This window comes from Toxotes jaculatrix, chromosome 12 (genome assembly GCF_017976425.1).
Source record: "Toxotes jaculatrix isolate fToxJac2 chromosome 12, fToxJac2.pri, whole genome shotgun sequence".
NCBI lineage: Eukaryota > Metazoa > Chordata > Actinopteri > Toxotidae > Toxotes > Toxotes jaculatrix.
The window spans coordinates 25,726,688-25,746,201 of NC_054405.1; the positions used below are offsets into that span (position 1 = coordinate 25,726,688).

The following is a 19,514-nucleotide window of genomic DNA, read 5'->3' on the forward strand; positions in this document are numbered from 1 at the left end:
GAGTGTGCTGTTTAAAATGAGCTGAAAAGATTCTGACACGAGTGTGTTTCTGCAATCAGATTAAAAAGAGTTCACATCTTTATCCACAGGGTGGCAGCACTTCCTGCTGCACCGACCAGTTTAAACCTCTGCTGTTTTCTCACAGCATCAGGCTTCAGTACAACCACGTGGTTAATCAACCTAAAGAGTTTATACAATGTGAAATACTGATGTTAATCAGAGGACTGATCACATACCAAGAAGCTGAAGTCACAGCATATTGCACCGACCTCCTGCCAACATGTCTGAAGCTCTGTCGATGGTATATCATATTATATTGGTACATTATATCCAGTTTGTTTAATCACTGTTTTATGAGTTTGATTCGTGCTGATCTGTTTCCAGTAACTGACACGTCAACACAACTGGATCTTACTGTGCAGTCAGCAAACAACCTCATCCAACAACACACTTCTTCTTTTCTTAGAAAAAAAAAATCACTGATCACTGATTTAGAGTGAGATGCCGTCAAAAGATTCCCCTTTAATCCAATCATTACGTACGTAACACACAGCCCGCTTTTCCAACAGGAATTCAAAGGCCTCTGCTGTTTACACTCACATGTAACTGCTGAATAAATGTCTCAGAGGTAAATTATGCAGGAAGAGGCCTGGCTGGCACAGCATGTTATGATCCTCTGGAGATGGCAGCAACAATCCACATTTCTCTTCCTGTTTTCCGTTTCCTTCAAAACTGGAAAAACACGGCTCGGTTTTTAAAGGCGGCAGCGATCGGCTGTGACCACGCTGATCCGTGTTTCTACGTTTACAGGTGGAAACAGCACGGGGGGGCGTTCAGGTGTGATCACACCCACTGGACACCAAACCTGCAGTGAAGGAGTTTTCCTTCATGTTATTCTCACACTGACTGATCATAAAGTGAGACACAGGGTCAGAGAGTGTTTTAACTGTCGGTGAAGATCACTGACATCAGTCACATTCACAGACATGTTGCCACATCCTGCACTTTTACTTAAGTAGGTTTGAAATGCAGGGTTTTCACACTGTGACACTGGTGTTTGTATTTTTCCTTCAGTAAATAACTGGTTTAACTGGGTCAGTTAGGATCAGTAGAAGGGTTGGGGGTTGGGGTCATATGAGACACATCACCCTGAGATGTTGCGCTGCTTCCTGTACTGTTTGTATGGGCTGCCTCTGTTGTATTGTCTGACTCGTCGCGCCCGGCAAAATGAATTTCCCTTTTGGATGAAGGTGAACTGGGATGGACACGTCAGCAGCTCGGAGAGAAAGGCTTCAGCAAAGATCCAGGTCAACACTGTGCAGATTCAGGCCCAAACTCAACCCAGGATCATGGTCGCCCTGTTCTGTTACAATCAACAATTATATGGTATATCATCCAAAAATCTGCCACTTTTCTCGATTAACTGATTGTTTCATCGGTAAAATGTCATAAATAGTGATAATGTGGGCTAAAATTTCCCAGAGCCTCAGACGGTGTCTTCTTCTAATGTCTTGTTCAGTTTGACCATCAATAAAAAAAATGAAAGTCTTTCAGTTTGCCATCATGTACAACAGCAAAGTGAAATCCTCACATCTGAGAAGCTGGAAACAGAAAACATTTTTTAATTTGTTCGATATCTGTGTCCTCATCAGAGCAAATGAGCCAAAGGAAAGTCTCTCCATACACACACCAGTTTCATCAGAGTCATTCGGTGATAGAGAATGTTTTCTGTGGCAGCGTGACCGTTTTTTCTCACCATCACACATGTTCTTTACAGTGAGAGTCGGAAATACCTCAGACATGTTTCAACAGTCCTGATGCAGAGTCCCTGACAGAGCAGATTATATCAGAGTAATTACACAGAGACACTGTGTGTAACAAGTGTTTCACTTCATCTGCTGAGTGGATCAGTTACTGGTCTATCGCCTCTCACACCAGAGCCAGACGAACACATGTGATTGGCTTGTTAGTGTCATGGATGGATCACTGAAGGGGCCATACAGACTCAGGCCCCAGGACCAGGGCCTCTGTCTGGAGACACTGTCATCGTTTTCTGTTGCAAAGTCAATTGAATGACTTCAAAGAGACAAATGAAGTTTCAATTATATCATTATTATTCTTAATATTCTTGATATTCTTAATGTTATTGTTCCTATTGCTCAAATGTAATGGCCTCAAACACTTATTCTAGTACCAGGACCAGGATCATTAATGATGCCTGGATATTTGTGGACAGTGATATGAAGTGTGGACACAAACATTCACCAATCCTCTCTTTGTCTCTCTCCTTCTTCTTCTCCTCTTTCATAATTTGCAGTAATTTTCCAGAGGCGTGTTTGCTCAGGCCTCGTCCTGCCGTCTCTCTCTGTGACGTTCAACTCTTCCTCAGCCTCGTTTTATTCCCTCTCTCTCCGCATGTCGTGCCCCTACATGCTTATTCCTGCCTCTGCATCAGTGGAGCACTGGCACACTTCATTCCTGCATTAGGTGTATTTGAAACAAACTGGCTCATCCTGCAACATACAAGGATCTATCTAATAACCCACAGAACACAGGACAGCAAACTCATCTTTGGTTTTGTGACTGTTGGTCTGACAAAATAAGACATTTGATCAGATCAGAGTCAAATCTCACACTGAGGCAGTTAAAGCAATAAACAGTGACAGACCAGCTTCATGTGGGGTTAAAGAGGTGATTCAGGAAGAATCTGAAAGTTGCTTCCTGTTTCCCTTCAGTTATGCTGCAACTTCAGCCTAATGAAGAACATGAAGCTGAAACAACAGACGACAGATTCACTCGTCTTCTCTGAGCATCACCCAAAAAGCTGTTTTACAGTTTCTCAGAGTGAATTTTCCAGATGTGCACGACACCGTGCTGCTCGTCACAAACACATCGGCAGCTGATGCAGTAAACATCTCCAAAAACCTCCCAGCATCATGGCTGACTCAGAAAAACCTGCAGGAGGCTTTCGAGAAACAAAGAGGAGTGCTGGGTGTGACCTGCCGAGGTTCCCTTTGTTGGTCATGATGCTGAAAACTGGAAGTCTTCTATTATCAAATGTAGGAAAAAAAAAAGTCATGATTCAACTTATTACTATTCATTTCACCCTGAAATGGTCATGTGACTGATCTGCCTCTGTGAGTCAGACCAATACAGATTTCCTAATCTGAGAATCCTCCCAGCAGCAAACACTGTGTAACGAGACTTAAATCACAGAGACGGAAAGTTATGAGTGTCGCTGGAATAAAGATCTTACACAATCACACAAATGCAATGACTTTGATGTGTCACCAAACAGTGTGATTGCTTTCCAAAAATTGCCAAATGACAAGAGACACACCAGAAAGTCAATAATCCTCCAGTTAATTTGTCTCTTCACTCAACTTGCAGTGTGGTACAGCAGCATGTACAACAAGTTCAGCAGTGAATGTGCAGTATGTGCACATCCAGCGGTAGTTTTTTATCTGTAAAACTTCATTTTACCAGGCCCATCAACCTCCAGACAAACATTTTGAAGTGTTCAAAAAGAACCCTCCTCATACAGAGGGTTTTAGTCCAGGAGCCCTGGACCTGTGGTTTAAAAAAAAAACCTATTTCCTTCTCAGGTGATGTGTACCTTACTGAGCGTGTCTGGAGGGATGCCGTCCAAGTGCAGGGTTGTGGTGTCTCCGCTCATTTTAGCCTTCTTGGAAACCTGTGTGATGCTCTGACCGTTTGCTTCTGTGTTGCTCATCTGGAAAGAGAAGGTTAAAGAGTCAGTTCACCCAAACGTTGTCTCACATGCTTAGAGGCATGAAGCCATGTTTACCATGTTAGGTCAGCGTGTTCAAATGCTAACGTTTGCTAATAAACACTAAAATGTCCTACACTGTCAAAAGGCAGTAACTACAGATTTGGTCAAAGATCTGTCCTTTGTGACGTGTTTCATCCTGAAGTGGAACATGAATGTCTATAACAAATTCATGGCAAACCTTCCAGCAGCTTATAAGAAATTTCAAAATCACAAATGTGAACCTCACAGTGGCACTAGAGAAAAAAGTCAAGGATCACCAAAGTCCGTAGTCCCTCATCATCAGGGGACCACGGATGTACCAAATTTTTGTGTCAATCCATCAAACCGTAGATATTGTATGATTACGAGTTGAAACTTTAGCCTGCTGGTGGCGCTAGAGTTAAAGTCAGGGATCACCAGAGCCGTTCATCCTCTGTGGATCAAGGATGAAATTTCACCGTAATCCATCAAACAACTGTTCAGATGTTTCTAGACCAAAGCTGTGGACTGATCCACAAAGCCACCCATAGAACCCTGCTGCTAGCATAGCTACAAAAGTAGCTATGCTAGCAGCTATGCTATGCTAGCTATGCTAGCAGCAGCAAAAGTCAGTATTGTCCTGTATGCAGTAGGAAAAAGTATATTTACATCCACTGAAATGTCCTGCAGTCCTTCTCTAAATTTAAAGATTTTTAAAATTGGGTCATGATACTGGAGTTTTCTGTTCTGAAACTGGTTATTTGTTGCTTAACTGCTCGCAAAACATGTTGTTTTAACAAATATATTTTGTTAGCTTGCAGAAAGCTAGCTGCACCTGATTTCTTTTTTTTTTTTTTTTTGAGTTAAAGCTCATTAATTTGTGTTATTGGCTACTTTAAAGCTAAAATGTCATTTTATAAAACCTGAACAGCAGCGTCTCTTTTGCAGACCTCAGTATTTACTGTTTTTGTCTCCAAAGAAACAGCTTGGTGAAAATAGTTCCCAATTTTCTGTTTCACTTTCGACAAACAGGAGCCTCTAAGGTCTTTTAGAGGTTTTATTTTTCTAAAGTGTGGGGGGAAAAAAAACACAAGTCTTGTGTTTGACCCTGCTCAACTTACCAACCTTGTTGACCTATCTCCTTGCAATATGCTTCTGGTAAAAAGAAGTGAAAATGCAGTGATAAAGAGCTTAAGTTCCAGAGGACGTACAGTCTGTTGACTCATTTTATAGATGCTTTCACTCAGTAATTGTGGTCGAATATGATGCTCAAATATTTGTTTTGCGTCACCAGCTGTGCACAGACTCACCTTTTATAAATATTTTATCAATGTCAATCCACATCAAGCCTTAATTCAGGCTTCTTCTTTCATTTTTTGGGTGTTGAACACGACTCCTGAGCCTGCAGGGCTGAACTTGATTATCTTTCATTGTCCTTTAACAGACTAACAAAGATTATGTTCTCGCTATTACTATTTTCCATACAAGCTTATCGCCGCTTTGGTCCAGATTGAAATATCTCAACAAACACAGGATGGATTGTCATGACCTTTGTACAGATATTCATTTTTCCCAGAGGATGAATCCTGATAACTTTGGTGATCCCTGACTTCTCCTGTACTGTTACCATCTGGTCCAAATGTAAAACAAGCAGTGAAACTAAACTAAAACTTATGAGACAGAAAGCACAGGAGCTACTCAGGTCACTGAAAGTGTGAAAATCCCCTGAAGACAAACCGAGACTGTGGAAGCTCCAGCTGATGACAACACTCAGGATGAGGTTTCTGTTGTGTTTTTGGGTGGAGTGTCCCTTTAAGGTCAAATTACAGGAAGAACGGTGGCTCTTTAACTCCGTTTGTTGGATTCAACCTATAAGAGAGGAAAGTTTGAATGAGTGAAACTGCCTTCATCACACGCAGACAGGATGCCACACCACCTGAATGAAAACCTGCCACACTTGCACCTGATGCAGTACATGCAGGGTGTATTTCAGCCACGCCCTGTCAGTCACACCTGAGCAGGGACACGATGTTAAACACAGTGACAATGTGACTCAGATCACTGTAAAACAACAGAATCACCACATCTAAAATCTCATCAGTCGCCTGAGGCCAGGTCTGGCTTTTCACTGTGCATCTACAGGAGCAGGAGCAGGAGAGGCTTCTCTGAACAACCTCACATTTTTTTTAAGTTTTTAAATGTTTCTGAGCTGAGCTGCCAGGAGGCGAGAGAAAACCCACCAGACCAGTCTGTTCATGGGCTGAATGAAGATCTTGATGTTAAAACACCCGATGAGCCAACATTGCTGCAGCTACAGTCCCTCCCCTGTGTGAAATAACCATAAGTACAGCAACTCAGGTTTCAAATCTGGGGTTCAGGGGCCGCTCTGGGGCCCTTTAAAAAGAAAGCTGAGGGTCGTCCGGTGAGCAGAAGGAGCTGGTTTAAGAACGGTTCTTTCTCAGAGCACAAGTTTTCTTTAAAACTTTTTCTAAATCCTGTCAGACTTGACAAAAAATACCAGGGAAGGTTCCACAGTCAGGAGCTTTAATGAGCTTCGGCTTCATTTACAGGGAAACTTCCTCAGCCTGATCAAACAGCTCATCTGACAGGTGAAAACTTCGCACATAAAAAGCTGTGAAAACGGTGAAAAGTAAAGGAACTCACCTTTGCGTCTTGCGCCGCTCACACTGACAGGACTCAGCTTCCTGCCTGAATAAGAAAAGCTGAGAGAGCTCAGCTTGGGACAGTGTTTACACCCACTTCATCTGAGCACGGCGCGATTAATGTCGCAACACGTGGAGACGCGCACTGTTTGGTTTTCTGCGCGGAAAGACGCGGACGCGGCGGCGCGGATCCGAACAGCTGATTTCACATAACAAACGGCTTTTCTGAGAGGACGCCATGAAGCTGAGGGAGACGTGGTCTGCTTTGCAGCAGGTGTCTCTCTGCGCGCAAAGACCCCTGAGTCAGGCCTCTGTCCTGGGATCAGCCCCCCCTCCACCCGCCAACAGCATTTATTATTCCTGGTTTGTGACTTTATTTAAATAACAAATAAAACTATGATCACACAGTTTCTGCGGAGAAACTAAGTTAAAATTCAGACTTTTGAAGAACGAAAAATAATGAAGCACCTTTATCAAAGAATGGTGGAAAACCACTAGGGCCAAAAATAAATCATTATTTATAAAAATCAGGTTATTGACTGATTGACAAAAATATCCCTTCTTCAGTTTATCAGTGCACACTGATAGAGCTGCTGATGTGATTTATTTGTTATATGTTTTATTGTAATAAATTAAAAAAGTAACATCAGCACCAACATGACTTTATTATCATAAAATGGTTTTATCTGCTATTCCAGACTTTTGATCATGTCACATGATCTTCATTAGCAGGTGGATTATGATCACTTTTACACACATCACCGATGAGAGTCCTGATCAACTCCATCTGCTGAAGATGTTTTTCTGTTGGTTTTACATCTAACTGGAGATTAAAAGATAAATACACATCTTCCATGTTAAATATTTGAATGTCTCTATTATTCACTGTAATTGGTTGTATTTAAGAGCTTTCACCGCCTGTTGACAGTTTCCTGTGAAGGGAAATCTACAGCAAAGTGAAGTTTGCATCCACATTTGATACACATTTTAAGTGAATCTCCAGAAAATCAGCGAAAAAAAGAAAGAAAGACCTGAAGTCAAAGCTCAGAGGACGGAAACCATGTGGACGACACGATGGAAGTCTGACGTCTCCGTTTGTTTCATGTGTTAATGTGAGGACGGCTCAGATCTGATGCTTTCACCAACACCAGCCAGACCTCATCACCTGCATCAGTGCCGGGCCTGACCGCTGCTCCTGTGGCTGAATGTTAGAGCACAGGATTTATACCCATTGTGCTGTGTGGATGTTGCTGTAAGGCTGAGCCTCATAATACACAACAAACAAAGGCTGCTCACACTAAAGCAGAGATATGGCACTTTAATGCAGTATCGTTATTTTATTTCAAACTGAATGTGCTGAAACTCAGAGTCTGGAGGACAAAACAATGTCTAACTGTCCAAATACTTTTGGCCTGGCTCCGGGTCTGGCTCGGCCACCATCTGAGGATTTACTGCTCAGCTTTTACTTCACACTGGATGAAGACCTTTCAGGTATATCATTGTTCACTGGAACCTGACTTAACTTTGGTCCGGTTGGTGCAACTGAACATTGTGACAGAGTCTTACAAAACAACAATGTGCATGTCACTGCATTGCTTCAAAGTCCAACAGGAAATTCAGACCTCAGATCAGCCGTTTGAATCTGAAACGGCAGCACGACCGTGATGGCCGGCGCCGGACAAACGCTGCCCCACCTGTGGCCTCGCGAACAAAGATTCTCTCGAGGAACAAAACAATAAAACTCATGTGCTCTGAAAACAAGATCATGAAGCATCACCTGTTCCATCAAAGAGCCAACATGTGTTCAGTGCTTTACAGTGACTTTACTTCTGCTAATTCAAACAGCTGGAAAAGCTCAGTCTAAAGTGCTGATACAGTTTTCAAGGCTGAAGAATTGAAAGAAAACGGGAAAAGAGGACATGTACAGTATGTCGTCTCTCATCAGCGTCGGCTTGGCAGAAAATACTTTGAGGTATTTTCGCGCTGCGGTTTGGTCAGACGGCGATAAAAATGGTCCACGATGAAAACAAGTAAAGGTCAGAACAGAGGGGTGATGCTTTCACAGGACAGCGACGACCTTTCTGAGCTGCGGACGTGCACATCGTCACAATCTGAAATAAATTCCCCCAAAACGTGTTGAGGCTTTTTTTCATCTCTGCTGTGTTTTAGATGCTGTGATGAAAGAACTTAAAGAGGAAACTCAGAGTTTTCAGGTTCTACGTGCATTGCACTTCCTTCCACATACTGTGCGCTCGAGGAGTGTTTAGAACCGACGCCTGCAGCTGCACTGCCCTGAGAAGGTTACGAACTCGTGCTTTACTCGTTGGCCGCAGTCAACGATTAATGATGAGCACATGAGCACATCATTAGCAGCATGCTAATATTTGGCATGTCAGCCAACGAGATTGAATTCAGTCACTAGTTTTTAGCTGTTTTACTGTCATAAACGTAGTTTGACCTGGAAACGTCAAAGGATCACCATATTCAGGAGGATTCATCTGCCGGGGACCATGAAAATCTATAAAAATGTCTCATTTTCCAAACTGACAGGACAGTGAAATTATGTCTGTATGGATGTGACATTCACTCAGAGGCCAAACGTCTGTCACACACTGAAGCGAAGCTACAGGAACAAAAAGAAAGAAAGAAAAAAAGGAAATGTTTCAACAGATGAAGAGGTAGTCTGAAACATCTTCAGCATGGATGAACAAAAATATAGCAAACACTTAGTGGCACAGGAGGAGCCAGTGTCAGGTTTCCTCTGCACTCTGAACAGATGTGAGATTTGAATTTGTTTGTTCACCTGAATAAAAATCCCAAATCTGACATCAGGAAGGAGTCGCTCAGTCACTTCTAAGTGTAACGTCACGTCTGACCTGATAACTCATTAGGTCTGTAGTTAAGGCTCTGGTTTCCAGTATTTTCAGTCAGTACCACCAGTCTTCAGGAGATCATCTTCCTCAGCTCATCTTCGTCTTTGGCTCGGCTTCTTGGCTCGCTGCTGTTTTCTGAAGTCGATAAGGCAGTCGGTGGCTTCTGAGATCGGAGTGAAGGATCTGACGGGAGAGTTACTGATCCTGAACGCTGGAACGTCGTCCTCCTCTTCATCATCATCCCGCAGATCAATAACCTCCCTAAAAGTCAACGGACATACAACAACGTGACTCCAGGAGTGTTGGAGATGAACTAAGTACAATCACTCAGGTGCTGAACTCAGGCACAAACCAAACTGTGCTTTGACACAGACAGTGTTTTATCATAGCTCTGATTTCATGTGGTTCAGCACGAGGTCGAAACTGTAAAGGCCCGGACCTTGTGTCTGTGTGGGACCGTGGACCAGCATGTCCACACAGGTCAACGAGAAGTGTAAATGAAGCCATGTTTCTGAGCGGTCTCACCTGGGCTGGACTTTGGATCCAGACGGTCTGGCCTCTGTGAACACAGACCGACAACATGTCAGTGAAACATCACTCAGCTGAAGTCTGATGACAGTTTCTCAGATCAGGATCAGCCCAGTGAAGTTTTTCTTCAGTTATAACACGGTTCTAAGCAGCACAGAATACGGCTGCAACTCAGTATTAGTTAACCTGACTAACCACAAGGTGGCGTCTTACAATCCTTTGTTTTTCCCCATGAACCATTCAACCCCGACATTTAACATCAGCCCAACAAACTCCTCCCTGAAGGACTAACCCCCAGAGTGAGGCCTTCTGTTCCACCTGGAGGAACGAAAGGCAGGTGAAGCTCAGACTTACCTGAATCCCTGGTTTCCGTTTGCTCCAGAGCTGACAGCAGATTTCCTTTCTGGAGTTTCACAAACAACAGAGACAGAAAAGTTTTTATATGTTATTAGCAAACACATTACATCCAGAATGTGTGGGGAAAAAAAGCTGAATAATAACTTTCACTTCAACATCTCTGACCCAGATGTCAGCGTGTGTAAAAGGCTTCTTTCTGTCTTCAGAATAAAACCTCGGTGGTGCCGTGTTGTCTCAGTGCGTAACGAGACTTACTCCTTCAGCCTTGGCCGTCCGGCGCTGGATGCAGACCTCGGTGTGTCGGCTGTAGTCTCTCAGAGGAACGACCTGATGACAGATGTAACATTTCTCTTGGTTCCTGTGGAAAATGAGACAGAAACTGAATTAAAAAAAAACAATCTGTGAGAAAACAGCGAGCTGCTCCGGGCGAACAGGGCAGGTCATACCTACTTACTTGCCAGTGTCGGAGGGGTTGTTTGTCTCTTCGGCTGTTGCCTCTGCTCTCCTTGTCCTCTTCCTGCGTGGCTTCAGTGATGCTGTGAAGTGGAGAGCAGGGCGTCACCTTAAACCATCAACAACATAAGAAACATCTAACATCTGTTAAAACTGCTGAAACTGAGTGAGATTCTGGCTTTGACAGACATTTTCCCGTTCATGCAGTTTACACTGACTGATAAATGGTGAAGTGACATCAGCACATTTCAAGGTCACTGTGCTGACAGGAAACAACCCGACGACAAGAAAAACATCAAGACACGAGGCTGAAAAAGAAGAAGCTCAGCAGGAGAACGTGACAGAGAACAGGGCTGGTGAAAAAATCGATCATTGATTAATCACGATTATATTATGGACGATTATGAGTCCATTATTAAATTTCCAGAGATTGATTTTTTTATTTTTTAATTGTAATACTCAGCAGGGAGTCTCCAGTTACTGGCTGTCATACAGGATTTAACCACAAGGCGGAGCTGTGACTAACAGAACCAGGGAGAGAGCTGACTATGCTAGCGAGACGAGAGGCGCGTGACATGGACGAAGAAAAACCATTAACGTCCAGCTCCACCTGGGCTGAGAGCGAGCGTGTGGACCAGGAGCCCTGGTGAAAGACTACATCTAAAACCAGTTAAAGAAATAATTTGGAAGTTACAGCTAAACGACACAATACTGAAGGTGCACTGAGCTGAAGCTGAGTAATTCAGCAGCTGACTGTTTGTTTTAATGGTGCTCAGGAAAATAAAGTTTGTCTCACCTTGGAAACAGTCGACCTCAGGCCTCCTCTCGTCCACCACAGCCACCTCTCCGTCGCAGAACGCTGCGTGGAACTCGATCTTTGTCACAGGGAAGGATCCCTGACAGATGGGACAGTCCACGTTGGCTTCAGGACTGTGAGGGACGGCGGCTGGGCCCAGTTCTGGAGAGACTGACCTTTGAGGTCCTCCGTCCTTTATCTCCTCCACATCTGGATCCTCCCTGTGCCCCGTTACCTCCTCTTTGTTCAGATTTTGTCTTCCACCCTCGCCGCCGCTGACAGGGACGTGTCCCTCTGTCTTTCCATCCACTGGGGCTAAAAAGTTTCCAGTTTTTTTAGACATATTTTCTGCTGACATGAACTTTAATGTGTAGAGGAAGCACCAAACCACCTGGATGTTTATGAAGTGGGCAGCCTTACCGTCCACCTCCATCTCCTCCTCCTCCTGTGGCTCAGCCCCGGCTGGAGAATCGTCTCGGAGAATCATCTCGACTTCAGGGAGATTTGGACTTTCAGGTCGGAGCTGAAGACAAATCAAAGCAATGTGAGATATTTTTCTGTTATTTGTTGTTATTTTTCTCTCTTAGTAATAAAAACAAATAAAATTCCCAGATTTTCCAGGAAGCTCGTGATCCCGTGAATCCCTGACCGTCTCTTAAACACTCACCTCGGCTCCAGCGTCGGTGGCCATGGTCAGATCTTCAGTGATGTCATCATCATTGTCGCTCAGCTGAGTTTCTGTTATTACAAACAGAGGAAAAACACAGTCAAAGCCATGAAGCTGGACGGTTTCTCACACGTAAACTGGAAAACACTGCAAGACTTTCACCATTCTCACAGACAGTGACTCAGTGTCACATTTAATGATAATCTTTGATACACAGATGAAATTTACACATGATCACAGGTTTCAAAAACCAAAACATCCCTAAAATACTAAAAACATGACCTCAGCGTCCTCAGTCCTGAGCAGCCTGAGACTGGACTGGAGCAAAAGCAGAAAACACCTTTTGAATAAATGTTATAAAATAAAACAAAGACTCAAAATGTGTCCTGGACTTCAGCAGCCATCACATGTTGGTATAACAGTACGTGAATGTGGAACTTTCCTTTAACACAACATTAATAACATGTAGAGTTGAGGTGGGGGCTTTAAATATTTAAACAAATATTAGACAGTGAGACGCTTCAGTACCTGGACAAACCTCACAATCATCGATGTCCACCTGTCCTTCTTCACCTTCCCCTCCCTCTTTCTTCTCCTCCTCTTCATCCTCCCTGTCTTCCTCTGCTTTAGCTGGAGGCGAGTCGGCTGCTTCACACAGCTTCCTGCCCCTCAGTCTGAGGCCACGTCTGAAAACGTCAGTTCACAGGCAGCACAGATCAGTCAGACGTCTGAAGAACGGAGGAACCTCGACGACACGCAGACCTTCACACATCTACACAACGTGCACGAGGAACTTTCCAAGTTAAACCTGGAGCTGAACTCTGAACCAAACTGACCAAGCAGCAGCAGAATCTGATTGGCTACTGACACCTGGTGGTAGAAAGACGTTACTGTTCTGATACTGCAGGCAGAGAGTAAAATCATTACACCTGTCAGTGTGAGCCCAGCATGAGACGCTGTGGACACAGAGGACACAGCCGACAGACACTGAAAATTACTGTGGGAAATTAAAGAAACAGCTCTGATTCATTTAATTATTCAATTATTGGATATTTATCGTTTCCCATGCAGACAGCCCCCCCCCTTTACTTTCTTAAATCTTGTCCTTCTAAGATGGAGTGTGTGGACTGGACTGGACTGAACTGGACTGGACTGGCCTCAGCTTCTTACTGCCACATTTCTGTGTTTGTGACCAGCAACAGTGACAGGATGCTAACAGGATGCTAACCTGGCTTATGTTGTTTTAAGTCATGTGAATATAAAACCTCTGTCTCAGCCTTTAATTACCTCGTGAGCCACTCACTGAACTGGAGCAGAAGAGTTTTACCTTTGAGGGAAGTGACGCTGAGATGATTCAGCCTGCGACTCAGGTGAAGGTGATTTCTAGGAAAAAACAACATCTTTCAAACATCAGTACAGAAACATCAGATTTATGACCGGCATGCTGCTCGATACTTCCAGGAATAAACCAGTGAGAGGCTGAGGATTGGTGTTAAAATCATCCTCGTACCTCCGGCCGTGGCAGGACGGCCTCCCCCCACTGAGCCTTCCTCAGCAGACACCTCTGAGCCTGTTTCAGACTCTTGTCATACACGTCCATCTGAGCCAGGATCACCTGAGAGCGGAGACAGACACAGGACGACAGAAGAGAGGGAAGCGAAATGAAAGGATGAGATACCAGATAAACTGATGAAAAAGAAAAAAATGAAAATACATTTTGGGTAAGAACTCTGCATCAATGTAAAAAGACATCTGGGAATACTTGGCATTTTTGCTTAATAACAGGCAACAATTTTAATCAACAATCAATTGATTTATTTTCTGATGATCGATGAATCCATTGATTAGAAAGCACTTTGTGACTCTTCTGTTGTGTTAATTATTTCACCTGTGTGTAGGCGTCTGGGTCCAGGCCTCGTGGACAGAAAGGAACCCCCCAGTAGTAGTGAACCGTGGGCCCGCCTGCAGGCTCCGCAGGTGGGGCTGCCACCTGTCTAACCGCCCCCCCACTGCTGACTGGCCGTAGTTCTTCTTCTGTGGTGGAAAGCAGCTGCTGGCAGGTGGATGTAGAAGATGAAGAAGGTCCGAGCGAGATGTGCTTGTTCGGGCTGCTCCGGTCCTCGAATGAGCTGAGACCCCCGCCTGAAACACACCTCAGGCTGGGAACAGAGACAGTGAAAAGAAGCATCTGTCATCCTTGATGCCAGCTAACAACAAAACTAACTCGTAGCAGGAGCAGATTATCAGCCTGATATGTGACAGAGAAAGTCCTCTACCTGCAGTTCGACCTGTTCGTCCCTGGAGAAGCTGCAGACACGTGGTTCAGGGATGCAGCCTGGCTGTTTGTCCGATGAACAGGTCTCTCCTCTGGGCTGGGAGAGCCGACAGGCTGCGACACAAGGACGGAGGAGCAGTGAACACACAGCGATACAGGAAAAGCAAAAGCTGTAAATAAAACAAGGTCCATGGCTGGATCATATGTGTCAGTCCAAATGAAGGGCTGAAATCCCTGCGTTGAACATAGTCTCTGTACCGTGATGTCCTCGTCCTCATCAGACCAGAGGAGCGTCATATCACTGGTCAGCTCCGTCTCAGCTGGGTTCAGCTCCTGTGCATCGACTGAAAGCCAGAAGACACCATCAGAAAAGAACAGAGCCCCAGAGACCAGAACACAGGACCTGATCACACCGTCCCTGATGGACCAGGAGACGCAGACTGTGTGATGTCTCACTGTACCTGACGACGTGGTGATCTTATTAAACCTGCCATCGTGACCGTGATCACCGTCACTGTCCTACATTCAAAAGCAGAAAGAACAAACAAACGAGCAGGAAGTTATGCTGCTTAAACATTATGCATGAGTAAAATGATCTAATGACACAACCACCACAGAGACCACGTTTCTGATTTGACTATTTTTACTTTTGACACTTCAAATATATTTTCCTGATTTCACACACACACTTTTACTTAAGTAACATTTCCAAAGCAGGACTGAGGACATTTATTTGTACGAGAGTATTTTCATTTCACTTCCTCCACCACTGAATACAGCCGCCTTAACTCACCTGCCCCAGACTCTGTGAAGGATACCTGGTTTCAGGTGGATTCACGTCACTGTCTGAACGTACGAGCTCTGCAGCTGAAGGAGCCACAGACTTCTGCACGTCAGCTTGAGTCTTCCCTCGTTGCCCAGTCCTGCCGAACACTGGGCTTGTAGAACAGCCATGATTTTGCTCAGTCTGTCCCTGACCAGTCTCTGAGAACACAGGGCTTTTCTCTGGGGGAGGGAGGTTCTTGGGAGGGCTGGGGCTTCTTGGGAACACTGGGCTCTTAGGCCGACAGGATGCGGACCTGACGGAGGAGCTTAAACTCTCCTGAGAAGAGAAGATGAACCCTGAGTTTTCACATGTTGGGTTACAGACCCTGACGTGGGGTTTGCAGGCACTTGGAGACCTCTCATGCTGAGTATTCCTGCCAAATACAGGACTTTTAAGATACTCAACACTGAGCTCCATCTCTCCATCGTCTCCCTGATCAGCCTCTGAGAAGACAGGACTTTTAGGACATGCTGTGGGGTTATTAGAGCTTTTGGGAAACGTCTGGCTCTTGGGTTGAGCAAGCAGAGACTTTTGAGTTGAGGTCCAACTGTCCTGAGAGCACAACACAAACCCTGAGGTTTTGCAAGTTTCCAGCAAGTCCTGGCTCAAGCGGGGGACGTGAATCTCGGCTCTGTAGCCAGTCGAGGGGAAGACAGGGGATTTACGGAGCTGACAGTCATCGATCTGGGTCGAATCAGAGCTCTGATTCATAAAGAGGAGAAAACAAATACATATCAGCAAAGTCATACACATGCAGAGCTGCAACTTTCTGATCATCAAATAATTTTTTGTAACTTTTCGGTCATTCTCTGCCAAATTAGGAAATGAATCACTTAAATGATGGACAGAAAAATTCATCAAAAAATCAAGGAAAGAAAAGTGAGAAATCCTTTGTGACAAACCTCCTGTGAGTCCAGAGGCACTGAGACGGACTCTGAGCTGCAGGGTGAAGTCTGAGAGTAGACATTCTGAGTCTGGGACAAGTCCGGCATCTCCTGCAGAGGACTTCCCTCTTTCCTTTTCCGCTTTTTATTCCTGTTATTATTTTCACCTCCAGTTTCTTTAGCTTCTGGGAAAACAACACAGCATGTTCTCAAATCCATGGGAATCTCAGAGGTTTGGTTTTCAGCTGCTGGTTTGTCTGATGAAATGTTAAAATTATTAATTTTCTCTTGGACCTTTCCTACTGTCTGGTGCTGATACTTCAACTGAATCTAATTTAAATAACCAGGTTACCGACCTGCAGGATGTTGGTTCAGTTCTGTCTCAGCCGTGCAGATGTCATCTGATGGTCCCTGATCGATGGCAGACGCCCTCCTCCCGTTTGAGTATGAGAGTTTCCGTCGAGGGCAGAGTCTGAGTGAGGCGTCAGCATCAGCGCGCAGGCTTTGACTTTGGGAAGGCGGGCACGGTTGTGCCTGGCTGACCATCTACGAGAGAAGAAGAACACCACAGATGCCAGGAAATGAAGAACACCATGTAAAGGATAACTCTCAAACCTTTGAAGATCAGCGGTGCTTCAGGAAGAGCTTCCTCTCGGTTTGACGGTTCTGGGGTGGGCAAAGTAACAGGCGGCGAAACTCTGCACTCACACTCTCTTGGATGGCTTTCATCATGGCTTCCTCTTCTTGCTGCAGTCTGAGTGCAGAGTCACTGGCTTCCTGTTCACTCAGACGCAGGGCCAGGTCCATCATCTCCTCCTCTGTCATGTCTGATAACAACACAGTGTTACTCAGTCAAAATTCAGGGTTTTTAACACAGATTCACAAAAATCCTGCCTCTTATGTTGGCTTTAAATTTAACTAATACAGCCTGTTAATGAAAACAGATCTATGGCTTTTATTTTTATAAGGTAGTCTAGATACCAATACATTAGAAATAAATACACTGCAACCAGTTATTTTCTCACACACACATTTGTATTATAACTTTATAGAATTCAGTTCAGTTAAGTTCAGACTTTAGTTACATGGACATTGTTTCCGATCTTGTTCTTATCTGAACACGGTTCATCCTGCACAAAATAAAAAAAAAGGAGAAATTAATGTTGTGAAATGATTCCGATGTCCTCCGTGGTCATGTTACGCACCTTTAGGTTTCGATTTGTTTTCCCGCTCTCTCCTGCGTTTTTGTCTTGCTGATGGCAGTGACAGAAGTGAGGATGAGTGCTCGTCCTGGAGGAGCAAACAACAGTTAAAGTTTCGATGCTGTCGTTTCAGAAAAGCCTTGTATTCCACAGATCTGAGTTTACTGAGGACTGCTGGTTCTTTCTGTCCTTTTCTCACTGTTTCTCACCTGTAACAAAAAAAACCCATTGATAAACACAGTGTAAGAAGAATGCCGTGCTATGTAACTCCTGGGTTTATCCTGTATTTACATTAGCTGTTTCTCGCTAATAGTCACAGTTCTCTACCTTGTCGTCTTGGTTATCGACAGCTCCATCCTCCTGTGTGTCTTCGTCGCTCTGTTGGCTTTCAGAGGGAACGCCACATGCATCCTTGTTTATTTGCTTCCTCAGAGCCATCCTGGTCTGCGCCTGAGTGACTTTAACCAACAAAATCAAGCAGAACTTCCTGCTGGTTTTCTGTCTTGCTGCATTAAGGTGACTGAGACATTCACGTGTAGTGTTCATGGAGGAGGATTTATTGTAGAGCTGTTGTATTAGGCTGCATTAGCCTTAGCTAAGTGTTAATAAACTGAACAACTGAGTGTAGCCTATATGATATGGAAAGACAATCGACATTTAATGAAAAAGAGGAAAACGGACTGCTTATAAAACCCATCGCAAAGGCACTAATACCTTTACATCGAGGCTGAGATATTTCTGTGACACCAATTTTTGTTTGTTCTGTTCTAATTAAATAAAAAGCAATAACATTTAAGCAGAAAAACAGAAATCACGGTTAAATCACAGCCTCATTAAAACGGTTCATGAAACCACAGATTCCTCCCAGACCACACGGATTAAACAGCTGCAGAGCTGATGTGCGAACACCTGCTTCGGCTACACTCAGGAGACGATGTTTACCTGATGATGATGATGGTGACTGTCTTCTTCCTCTCATCTGCCCGACGGCTCGAGCGAGGACAAAAACAAACTAACCTCTGTGTGAAAAGTTTAAAAAAGAGCTGAGTCAGGGTCACGGAATGACCGAAAGCTGATTAAATCAAATATTAATGAGTCTAGCTCATATTTAAAGGTTCAGTCTCCGCGATTATCCTCCGTTAAAGTTAAAATTAGCCAAAACAGCGCGAAAACATCGGTTCATGTGGAAACGAACTGAGCACGAGACACTAAAAACCGGAATTAAAATTCACATTTTCGCGTCACTTTTAAAATAAGCGTATTATTGAGGAAGACGTCGTATGTTTGTTTGTTTATTTGTTCAGCAGCTACCGAAAACAACAATGAACCAAACAACAGTTAGTTTGAAAACACTCACAGCAGAGTTTTGCTCGATTTCGCGGCGCCATGTTTGTTTCTGTTGACGCAATCACGTGACTAATACGTAGCTAACAGAAACCACGTAGGACGACGCTCCTTTCGCGCTGCCTTCACGGACGGTTGGTTAAAATTGACCAATGGTGCCTTCAGGTCTCAGAAATGGTAAGTGGTTGAAACAATTTCACACTTTTCTGTTACTTCTACTTAATAAACTGTCAGCTGATTGTATGCGACCAAACTGTGTCACTGTACGAGGTAAGAAGAGCAAATGTCAGAAAACAACTCCCCGTCGGGGAATCGAACCCCGGTCTTCCGCGTGACAGGCGGAGATACTGACCACTATACTAACGAGGACAGGTGAGATCCTTCACCTGACCACATGCAGCCGGTCAGTGGACTGCTGGTGTTTGGTTTTTGTCTGAAACTATATGCTCATACATTTAGAATATTAAATACAAACAACCCTGTGTTGCATTTCACTTTATTTCTGTTTGATTTGCTTACGTTGATAAATCCCTCATGATCCCATGATCCTGATTTCACTTCACTCCTCATGAATGATTTCCAGAGCCTGTTTTTTTTTGTCTGTTCTTTATTGATCAACAGCTTCAGCTTCAAAGTTTTAAATACACACATTTTCTTCATCCCAACATCCAGAGGTGTTTCACTCCCTCCTGCTTAAACAGATAAAACAGCTGACGCAACACCTGAAACATAAAGTCATCAAACAAACATCGTGTAAACAGTTCAGGGACAGTGTCTGTAACAGAAGGAGTTCAAAAATACAACAGTACTAATAATAATAATGATGACTCATTTACAGCCTTGGTTTTGGTGTCAGATGTAGGCAGGATTAAAAATACACTGTTACTGAACTACA

The 19,514-nt window shown here is 44.1% G+C and overlaps 2 protein-coding genes and 1 non-coding gene across 10 annotated transcripts in view; all 3 read right to left on the minus strand.

The window, feature by feature from the left end:
• LOC121191307 (hexokinase-4-like) overlaps nucleotides 1-6,533 on the minus strand; it is a 12,563-nt gene extending 6,030 nt beyond the window's left edge. The window contains exons 1-3 of one of the 2 annotated variants that reach the window (XM_041052505.1): nucleotides 6,416-6,533; nucleotides 5,489-5,620; nucleotides 3,617-3,733 (exon numbers count right to left, since the gene is read on the minus strand). In XM_041052505.1, the coding sequence (XP_040908439.1) occupies nucleotides 3,617-3,733 (117 nt within the window). In that variant the 5' untranslated portion in view covers nucleotides 5,489-5,620; nucleotides 6,416-6,533. Of the gene's footprint in view, nucleotides 1-3,616; nucleotides 3,734-5,488; nucleotides 5,621-5,991; nucleotides 6,077-6,415 lie in introns of those variants that run through there. The other variant, XM_041052506.1, reaches the window with a different exon arrangement.
• A 522-nt stretch (nucleotides 6,534-7,055) lies between these two features.
• On the minus strand, nucleotides 7,056-18,682 carry uimc1 (ubiquitin interaction motif containing 1). Of its 7 annotated transcripts, XM_041051688.1 has the most exons (23): nucleotides 18,633-18,682; nucleotides 18,218-18,294; nucleotides 17,603-17,733; nucleotides 17,279-17,363; nucleotides 16,782-16,900; nucleotides 16,430-16,619; nucleotides 16,092-16,258; nucleotides 15,157-15,891; nucleotides 14,825-14,882; nucleotides 14,622-14,707; nucleotides 14,365-14,477; nucleotides 13,977-14,247; nucleotides 13,599-13,703; nucleotides 13,416-13,471; nucleotides 12,617-12,774; nucleotides 12,089-12,159; nucleotides 11,842-11,944; nucleotides 11,422-11,736; nucleotides 10,627-10,708; nucleotides 10,428-10,530; nucleotides 10,170-10,218; nucleotides 9,813-9,846; nucleotides 7,056-9,548 (listed from the first exon to the last, which is right to left on the minus strand). In XM_041051688.1, the coding sequence occupies exons 2-23, from the start codon at nucleotides 18,252-18,254 to the stop codon at nucleotides 9,380-9,382; spliced, it is 3,237 nt and encodes a 1,078-aa protein (XP_040907622.1). In that variant the 5' UTR covers nucleotides 18,255-18,294; nucleotides 18,633-18,682; the 3' UTR covers nucleotides 7,056-9,379. The 7 variants fall into 7 exon arrangements, 6 of the variants coding, with proteins under 6 accessions (XP_040907622.1, XP_040907617.1, XP_040907618.1 ...); XM_041051683.1 differs by having other exon boundaries at nucleotides 17,603-18,294; nucleotides 18,633-18,680; XM_041051684.1 differs by lacking the exon at nucleotides 18,633-18,682 and having other exon boundaries at nucleotides 16,092-16,255; nucleotides 17,603-18,603.
• A 234-nt stretch (nucleotides 18,683-18,916) lies between these two features.
• Nucleotides 18,917-18,988, minus strand: trnad-guc. Its single transcript has one exon. It is a non-coding gene; the product is annotated as a tRNA-Asp (tRNA).
• Nucleotides 18,989-19,514: the final 526 nt, after the last annotated feature.

Excerpts from the sequence above, each read along its gene's own strand:
- uimc1 (XM_041051683.1), bottom strand. The coding sequence starts at position 17,821 with ATGAACACTACACGTGAATGTCTCAGTCACCTTAATGCAGCAAGACAG. Across the intron at positions 17,364-17,602 it reads TCGATAACCAAGACGACAAG|GACGAGCACTCATCCTCACT; the intron begins GTAGAGAACTGT and ends TTGCTCCTCCAG. Across the intron at positions 13,472-13,598 it reads CCGTCCTGCCACGGCCGGAG|AAATCACCTTCACCTGAGTC; the intron begins GTACGAGGATGA and ends GTTTTTTCCTAG.